This window comes from Xyrauchen texanus, chromosome 26 (genome assembly GCF_025860055.1).
Source record: "Xyrauchen texanus isolate HMW12.3.18 chromosome 26, RBS_HiC_50CHRs, whole genome shotgun sequence".
NCBI classification, from domain to species: Eukaryota; Metazoa; Chordata; class Actinopteri; order Cypriniformes; family Catostomidae; genus Xyrauchen; species Xyrauchen texanus.
This window is the reverse complement of record NC_068301.1, coordinates 16,439,781-16,448,840: the sequence shown is the minus strand read 5'-3', so window position 1 is coordinate 16,448,840 and position 9,060 is coordinate 16,439,781. Positions and strand designations below refer to the sequence as shown.

Genomic DNA, 9,060 nt, shown 5'->3' with positions numbered 1-9,060 from the left:
GTGTTATTGAAATTAACAGTAAGTCTTTAACCCTTTTCTGAAGAGGTTATTTTGAATAAGTACCAAATTGTTACTCAAAAAAGCATGTTGCTGTCTCAAAAGTGAGTTGACAAATTTTGCCCCCTGGAGAGCTTTTACTCCAATGTGGGCTAAAAGGCTCCCTCACTAAACATGATTTTTTAAAATTATTATTTTAATCAAAACAATCTTCTGCTATTATCTCTTTTCATACAAATAATTTTGCTCCATCAATTTTCAATGACATTTTTTTTCTTCTTTTTTTATCTTGATACTTTGTGAACAGAAATATATCACATTTTCCTTAAGGTATGCCTTTAGCCCCATTGTACCCTAACACATTTGGCTTTAACAAATACATTTAAAATTATTAATTAAAATTTAACTTTAAATCAAACGTAAACCACAAGGACGACGAAAGACAATATGATTGAGTTTCAGATTTATAGTGATGATGATTGTCGTCATTCACCTTATGTGTACTTAAAACATATGCTTGTGTGGTAAACACCTCAACCTGACAATCTCATAGGGTAAACACCTCATTTAAATGGCCAAAAATACGTTTATATTAACATTAAATTTGCACTAATTATTGCCCTTCGTGGATTATGTGTCTTAAAATGTGTGGCTAATATTTTTTATTATTAAGTTCACCACAACATATCTTAAATATTTTATAATGTTGTACATTTCCAATTTCAGACAGTCCACCAGATGATGTGTGAAACGAAGTGGTGACGTATGTTCAACGAGGCGGGGAGGGAGAGAGGAAGCGGGAGGTTGCAGCCCAGTCGGTCCTCCTCCCGTATATAAAATCTCCAACCAAAGCTCTTTTTCTTCCTCTTTCTGTTACCTGGCACAAGGGGAGCAGCAGCTGAGTGATCGCTCATCCTTGGTGAGTCATATCGCTGGATTGTAGGCCTTGCTCTAATTTTTATATAATTTGTTGTATTTAAAGGACTTTTGCGCCATTTTGAAGATTTTTTTCAGCGTTGGTGAATATTTCACCATTTAACGTTAGCATACCTTTGCTTTCATCACGTGAGGTTAATGGATGTTTTTTATTTTCCTTTTTTCTAAATGTTATTTTTAAGTGTTTTTTGCGTTGTAGTATATTTGGAAGGGGGTTTTTTTTTTTTTTTTTTCTTTTCCTTGTGCTCGCGTCTTCCTAAGGCTGGGGACCGGCAAAAGAACAAAGGCTCTAACCGAGTTCTAGTCACTGGTTTGAAAAAAGCCTCACACATTCCCGCATCCAACAACTGTTACAAGTATACGGAGAGCCAGATGTCTGGATCCTTTTGGATTGTGTCCAGACATTTTGCATTTTTATGTAACTTAATACGGGGTAACTCTTAAAGAAACACGTGTCGCATTTGCCTTCTGGTGGACTAGGCCAGTTAAACTATGGGACATTTTACTCCTTTACGAAACCCCATGCTTAGAAATTGTAACAATGGAAAGTTGGAGCTTTTTTGTGCATTTAACTTTAACGCATTTTCTTTCCTTAACCAGAAACTGATCAATCATGGGAAAGGAAAAGATCCACATTAACATCGTGGTTATCGGCCACGTCGACTCTGGAAAGTCAACCACCACCGGTCATCTGATCTACAAATGTGGTGGAATCGACAAGCGAACCATCGAGAAGTTCGAGAAGGAAGCCGCTGAGGTGAGTTCTTGAGCACTTGTATATGCCCAATTCGCTTTTTTTCGCTAATTTCTCTGCATTGGTTGCCGCTCGGCTTTGGGTATCAAGAGCCAAAATGGCGTCGGTAGCACGCGTTGATGGACTCAAGCCGGCTGGGTGTGAGTGGGTGGAGCTTGAGCAGCTCTCGCGATGACTATTCGCTTTATGTAATGGCGGCCTAGTAGGCCAGTCAGCATGTACGCTGACTCCATTTGGCACCGTTTCATTAAGTTCTATGTCCTTTTTAATATGCCATTTTAATGTTTCTTTCCCCTTCATCATACTGTGAAATTAATGAATGCATTTCATGGGCTGGTGTAGACTGAATCTTTGTTTCATTTTTCTGAACAGATGGGAAAGGGCTCATTCAAATATGCCTGGGTGCTGGACAAACTGAAGGCAGAGCGTGAGCGTGGTATCACCATTGACATTGCTCTCTGGAAATTTGAGACCACCAAGTACTACGTCACCATCATTGATGCCCCTGGGCACAGAGACTTCATCAAGAACATGATCACTGGTACCTCTCAGGTATGATGATGCACATATGCATGTACACCTGCTAATTGGTGTTTTCATATTCTAAGTAATTAAGTTTACATTTTTATGCTATATATAAAATGTATTTTCCACTTTCAGGCTGACTGTGCTGTGCTGATTGTCGCTGGTGGTGTTGGTGAGTTTGAAGCTGGTATCTCCAAGAATGGACAGACCCGTGAGCATGCCCTGCTTGCCTTCACCCTGGGAGTGAAACAGCTTATTGTTGGTGTCAACAAGATGGACTCCACAGAGCCCCCTTACAGCCAGGCTCGTTTTGAGGAAATCACCAAGGAAGTCAGCGCCTACATCAAGAAGATCGGTTACAACCCTGCCACTGTTGCCTTTGTCCCAATTTCTGGATGGCATGGTGACAACATGCTGGAGCCCAGCACAAACGTAAGTTTGTCCATCCATTTTCACTTAAAAAGGTTGGTAAAATTAAACCATACTTATTCTTTTTTAATTTGCATGTCTGTTTTCATCCCTTTTTAGATGGGCTGGTTCAAAGGATGGAAGGTCGAGCGCAAGGAGGGTAATGCTAATGGTGTTACTCTTCTTGATGCCCTGGATGCCATCTTGCCCCCCAGCCGCCCCACTGACAAGCCCCTCCGTCTGCCACTTCAGGATGTCTACAAAATTGGAGGTGGGTTTTCACTTTCCTCCCCTTGGTGTAAACCCCATGTTTTCCAGTTTAGAAGACCCATGGAAAAATGGATGAATTCTAACACGTTCTTGTGTTCTTTAGGTATTGGAACTGTGCCTGTGGGTCGCGTGGAGACTGGAGTCCTCAAGCCTGGCATGGTTGTGACTTTTGCTCCTGCCAATGTGACCACTGAGGTAAAGTCTGTTGAGATGCACCACGAGTCCCTTACTGAGGCTACACCCGGTGACAACGTTGGCTTCAATGTCAAGAATGTGTCTGTCAAGGACATCCGTCGTGGTAATGTGGCTGGAGACAGCAAGAACGATCCCCCAATGCAGGCTGCCACTTTCACAGCTCAGGTTAGTTGAGTGATCTGATATTGCATGCTCTTCATTATATAACCGATGGGATATTGAGTGCTTTATTATCTGTCCCCTTCCAGGTTATCATCCTCAATCACCCTGGTCAGATCTCTCAGGGCTATGCCCCTGTCCTGGACTGCCACACTGCTCACATTGCCTGCAAGTTTGCAGAGCTCAAGGAGAAGATTGACCGTCGTTCTGGCAAGAAGCTTGAGGACAACCCCAAGGCCCTTAAATCTGGAGATGCTGCCATTGTTGAGATGATCCCTGGCAAGCCCATGTGTGTGGAGAGCTTCTCTACCTACCCTCCTCTTGGTAAGTTCATATTGCGCTCTTTGCTACACCTGCTTATTTCTGAATTTCCAGTGACTGTTTATGCAGAGCTCAGAGCTGATCTCCTCTTTCCATAGGTCGCTTTGCTGTGCGTGACATGAGGCAGACCGTTGCCGTTGGTGTCATCAAGAGTGTTGATAAGAAAATCGGTGGTGCTGGCAAGGTCACAAAGTCTGCACAGAAAGCTGCCAAGACCAAGTGAATTTCCCTGCAGCATGCTGTTCCAAAGGTTGTGGAATGTTCTCCCCAGCCTCCTGGAATTTCTCTAAACCTAGGCACTCTACTTAAGGACTGGTTAATGCTGATTAAAACTCATCGGAAAAATTTTCGCAGGAAAGGAAACCAACTCTGATTACGTGTGGCTCCATTTATTGATTGAGTGCCTCTTTCAGTTGTTAAATTTGAGTTGAAGTGGCTTAGAACTTCACCTGTTGCCACAGTAAAAATTTTGAAAAGAAAGCTGCTGATAAAACTAATAAAGGTATTAAAAATTGATTTCTTTTGTGTCCTTTTTTAAAAAAAATTGGGGGGGCTGGGGGATTCAAGGGATGGCCAACTGTAATGTAACTTGTCATGTTTGTTGCAGCTGTCTTGACACGTGTTTGCGCTTCACTGCAGCCCAGTGTCTTCTGTGCCTACTTTAGTGTGTCTTAGTCCAATCACAAATGAGTGCTCTGTAATGCTACCAATGGTACCCCTGGTTTATTCTGTATCCATGTGGTCAAACTCTTCCCACATAGCCCACCCACCCTGTCTGAACCGGTATAAATTTAGACTGACTGTGTGACTCTGTCCTTTTTTCTCTGATCTGCTTTGGGCTGTTGGTGCCTTTAGCCTGGTAAGTTTAAATGTAGCCCATCTCGTTATTTTGTGCTGTTGCTTGTGTACCTTTTTTGAGGGGGGGGAGCAGAAGCTGTTTTTTTAGCCACGTTTCCTTGGGTTTATGTGATCTAAACTGGGTTGAATTTTACATGTCCCTTCTAACGCGCCTTTTTACCGGTCATATATTATAGAATGACTTACGTCACGTATTTCATCACAAACTTGAGTTTACCGCCCCTTTTACGGTAGGTGAAGACCAATTTTAATGGCAAAACTGGAAGAACATGGCTGGTGCTGTCATTCTAGTCCTTCAACATGGAGGACACGAAATGATAAAGAGGGAGGGGGTGCGTGTCTGGCTCAGGATCCTGCGCATGCACCGGCTGGCATGTTATTGTCCAAGCGAATTCACTTGTTCCTTTCTGTTCTGAATGTATTGCTATACGCTACGCAATGTGCATGTTTTGTTTGAACGTCTGTATATTTAGAACTAAACCACCCATGGTTTTCCACAGTAAACTTATAACATGGGTAAGGAAAAGATTCATATCAACATCGTGGTTATTGGCCATGTCGATTCTGGCAAGTCCACCACCACTGGACATCTCATCTACAAATGTGGGGGCATCGATAAGAGAACAATCGAGAAGTTTGAGAAGGAAGCAGCTGAGGTACGTTATCATACCCAATGGTGACTGAAATGACTAATACACCTATTTGAGAAGTGTTCTGGGCGTGTCTTTCAAACACTGTGGTGTGAGCGACATCTACTGTTTAGTGGTTTGCCCATAGTCATTGCGAAATTTATAACTTCTGGACATGTATAAGCTACGTATATATGCTTTTCTCATTTGGGAGACCAGAGCTAGTTGTTACACTACAATGAATATTTGTAGGCAGATTTTTAGATTTCATGTGAATTGCGACCAAAATTTTGAAGCTCCAAAAAAACACAAAGGCAGCAGAAAAGTGATCCATATGACTCCAGTGTTTTAATCCATTTAATCTGAAGTTATCTAATTTTGGAAGAAAACCACCCAAAATAGAACTCCTTTTTCACAAATCTTGACATCATCAGTCTTTGAGATTATGATTTCAAGCTTGATTATACTTCCTAGCACCACCTAACACTAGGAAGTGTAATCAATCTTGAAACCATAATAGTGCCAAGAGACGGCAATGGTAAGATGTACAGTAAAGAGTTACATTTTGGTCTGTTCTCATCCAAAACCGATTAGACCGCTTAAGACATGGATTAAACCACTGGCATCATATGGATTACTTTTCTGCTGCCTTTGTGTTTTTTGGAGCTTCAAAGTTTTGGTTACCATTCACTTACATTAAATGGACCCACAGAACTGCTGTGTATATATTTGTATATATATTTATGTTTAACAGCCTTTCATGTGGTTTTAAACAGAACAAAAATTAATGTAACAAACCATTACAACTACTGTGATTAATAAATTGATTGAAATTATAACATTTAAAACATGAGACAATTTTCCCTGTCCTGCCATTTGTGGAAAAATACCTGTGTCCTGAAAGTTATAACCTTATGGTTAAACTCTTAACTTCATTATAATTTACCCTTGGCTAAATGTATCATGCCATTGTGGTGTTATTGTGTTACCCAACAGCTACTGCAAAAATATATTGACATTTTATTTCGGAAAATACAGTTTACAAAAGTTTTAGAAAGTTTATACTTGGTGTTTGAAACCAATTTACAATATTATAATTACTCAAATATAGCCCTTGTGACATTTTCCCTGTGAGACAACTAGCCCCGGTCTTCTCTATACTAATGTAATCATTCTGGAATTTAGATGAATATAATCACTATATCAGTCCTGATAAAGCATCAGTTATGTCATATTTGAAAAGGTTTGTATGAATGAAAATAAAATATTTACAGTTATTTATTTAACAGACCATTTATCAAAAGCAGTTTACAAATAATAATGATACAAATTGAAGCAATTAATCAAAATAATATAAAGTTCTGCATTGCTTATTTAGTCCATGCATAAGTTTCTTAAATCGTTGGTTTCACAAACTTCACAAATATGACTATAAATATTTGTCCGCATCAAGATGGGAAAGGGATCCTTCAAATATGCCTGGGTGCTGGACAAACTGAAGGCAGAGCGTGAGCGTGGTATCACCATTGATATTTCTCTCTGGAAATTTGAGACAAGCAAGTACTACGTCACCATCATTGATGCCCCTGGGCACAGAGACTTCATCAAGAACATGATCACTGGTACCTCTCAGGTAGGGTTGTTTGTATTTCAACATATTACAAGTTACCATGCATAAATTGTTTAAATATACATTTAATTATTTTTATTTCTATTTCACCCCTACTCCCAGGCTGACTGTGCTGTGCTGATTGTTGCTGCTGGCGTTGGTGAGTTCGAGGCTGGTATCTCCAAGAATGGACAGACCCGTGAGCATGCCCTCCTGGCCTACACTCTGGGAGTGAAACAGCTTATTGTTGGAGTCAACAAGATGGACTCCACCGAGCCCCCTTACAGCCAGAAGCGTTATGATGAGATCACCAAGGAAGTCGGCGCCTACATTAAGAAGATCGGCTACAACCCTGCCACTGTTGCCTTCGTCCCAATTTCTGGATGGCATGGTGACAACATGCTGGAGCCCAGCACAAATGTGAGAATATTTTCTGTCCTTGATTTGAAGGGGTTGTATTTCATAGATACCCCTTAGTGTCAGGGTGTCCCAACCAGGGGGTTTGAAAATTATTTGGGTTCATGAGGAAAATCCAGGGGGTTTGTGAGGTTGTGATAGAAATGCCAATTAATGAAAATTATATTAAAAATGTAAAATTTGAAAAATAATGTAAAAAAAGATGCAATAAAATGTAATAAGAAAAATAACAATAGAAATTAAAATATGATGTAAGGCAAGGCAAGTTTATTTATATAGCACATTTCATACACAATGGTAATTCAAAGTGCTTTACATAGAAGAGATTAAAATAAGAATAATTGAAACAGTTTAGAATAAAATAAAATACAGTACAAACAGGCGGACACACAGTGGCACAGTGCTCATTCAGTAAATGCACAGCTAAACAGATGTTTTGTCATAATGTAGTGAAATTATATATTTTTTAAAAGTTAACAAACAAAAAAATAACTTAATATAAGCTTTTTTAGATAATAGGGGATAATAGATCAGCTAGGAAAAAAGGCTAGGAAGCTCCTGCATGGGTGAATATGACCCATGATTGTAATTCCAATTGTTCATTAATCTTCTCCCTTTGTACTTTCCTTTTGGAAAATAGATGAGCTGGTTCAAGGGATGGAAAATTGAGAGGAAGGAAGGTGCTGCCAGCGGTGTTACCCTCCTTGAGGCACTGGACTCCATCCTGCCACCCTCTCGGCCCACTGACAAGCCTCTTCGTTTGCCTCTGCAGGATGTGTACAAGATTGGAGGTAAACCAGCCTCATTCACTGGTTCCTCTGTTTAGAGATAAGAGACCCTGGATGTTCTGTTGTCTTCAAGAATTTTTTCAAAACTTTCTCCCTGATTCTCTTTCAGGTATTGGAACTGTGCCTGTCGGCCGTGTTGAGACCGGAACTCTGAAGGCTGGCATGATTGTGACCTTTGCCCCTGCCAATGTGACCACTGAGGTCAAGTCTGTTGAGATGCACCATGAGTCTCTTGTTGAGGCTCTGCCCGGTGACAATGTTGGCTTCAACGTCAAGAACGTGTCTGTCAAGGACATCCGTCGTGGTAATGTGGCTGGAGACAGCAAGAACGATCCCCCAATGCAGGCTGCCACTTTCACAGCTCAGGTTAGTTGAGTGATCTGATATTGTGTGCTCTTCATAATATAACCGATGGGATATCGAGCGCTGCATCATCTCTGTCCCCTTCCTTCCAGGTCATCATCCTCAATCACCCTGGTCAGATCTCTCAGGGCTATGCCCCTGTCCTGGACTGCCACACTGCTCACATTGCCTGCAAGTTTGCGGAGCTCAAGGAGAAGATCGACCGTCGTTCTGGCAAGAAGCTTGAGGACAACCCCAAGGCCCTTAAATCTGGGGATGCTGCCATTATTGTTATGGTTCCTGGCAAGCCCATGTGTGTGGAGAGCTTCTCACAGTATCCACCATTGGGTAAAAGTCATAATTATGTTGAGACTGACAAAAATCAATGGCCATTTTTGTTTGGCTTAACTTGAAGATTTCACCTTTTGTCTACTGTGTTGCAGGTCGTTTTGCTGTGCGTGACATGAGGCAAACGGTTGCTGTTGGTGTCATCAAGGCTGTTGACAAAAAAGCCTCCACTGCTGGCAAGGTGACCAAGTCTGCTCAGAAGGCGGCCAAAACAAAATGAATCGTCCCGTCAGACACCCAGCAAGCCCCGTTGACAACCTATACTGCAATGTCTCAGAACCTGAGCATGGTTTTAAAGGACTGGCTAATGCTGATAAAAACCCACCGTAAAAGTTTACGAAGGAAAGGAGGAAATTATGTATGTCTAAATACCTTAGGAGATAATGAATATAAAAATAAACAATAATCATTCATCACAACTTGTGCCATTATTTATTCTGGTGAATTAGAGTACTGTGAATGGTTTTATTGTATGTATTCATAAATAAATTCTTTTTGAACATT

General features: G+C 40.9%; 2 protein-coding genes across 2 annotated transcripts; both read left to right on the top strand.

Annotated features, from left to right (window-relative positions):
* Positions 1-757: 757 nt before the first annotated feature.
* On the top strand, positions 758-4,081 carry LOC127620054 (elongation factor 1-alpha-like). Its single transcript, XM_052093137.1, has 8 exons — positions 758-916; positions 1,534-1,690; positions 2,060-2,239; positions 2,348-2,644; positions 2,741-2,891; positions 2,994-3,250; positions 3,334-3,568; positions 3,664-4,081. Exons 2-8 carry the CDS (start codon positions 1,547-1,549, stop codon positions 3,786-3,788), a joined length of 1,389 nt encoding a protein of 462 aa, XP_051949097.1. The 5' UTR covers positions 758-916; positions 1,534-1,546; the 3' UTR covers positions 3,789-4,081.
* A 230-nt stretch (positions 4,082-4,311) lies between these two features.
* On the top strand, positions 4,312-9,060 carry LOC127620055 (elongation factor 1-alpha-like). Its single transcript, XM_052093138.1, has 8 exons — positions 4,312-4,424; positions 4,924-5,079; positions 6,506-6,685; positions 6,785-7,081; positions 7,719-7,869; positions 7,976-8,232; positions 8,322-8,556; positions 8,652-9,060. The coding sequence occupies exons 2-8, from the start codon at positions 4,936-4,938 to the stop codon at positions 8,774-8,776; spliced, it is 1,389 nt and encodes a 462-aa protein (XP_051949098.1). The 5' UTR covers positions 4,312-4,424; positions 4,924-4,935; the 3' UTR covers positions 8,777-9,060.

What these genes read in the sequence shown, in the direction of transcription:
- LOC127620055 (XM_052093138.1), top strand. Translation starts at nt 4,936, where the DNA reads ATGGGTAAGGAAAAGATTCATATCAACATCGTGGTTATTGGCCATGTC. An exon ending in TTGAGAAGGAAGCAGCTGAG is followed by an intron (nt 5,080 to 6,505) that starts GTACGTTATCAT and finishes GTCCGCATCAAG; the next exon opens with ATGGGAAAGGGATCCTTCAA. An exon ending in TGATCACTGGTACCTCTCAG is followed by an intron (nt 6,686 to 6,784) that starts GTAGGGTTGTTT and finishes CCCTACTCCCAG; the next exon opens with GCTGACTGTGCTGTGCTGAT.
- LOC127620054 (XM_052093137.1), top strand. Translation starts at nt 1,547, where the DNA reads ATGGGAAAGGAAAAGATCCACATTAACATCGTGGTTATCGGCCACGTC. An exon ending in TCGAGAAGGAAGCCGCTGAG is followed by an intron (nt 1,691 to 2,059) that starts GTGAGTTCTTGA and finishes TTTTCTGAACAG; the next exon opens with ATGGGAAAGGGCTCATTCAA. An exon ending in TGCTGGAGCCCAGCACAAAC is followed by an intron (nt 2,645 to 2,740) that starts GTAAGTTTGTCC and finishes ATCCCTTTTTAG; the next exon opens with ATGGGCTGGTTCAAAGGATG.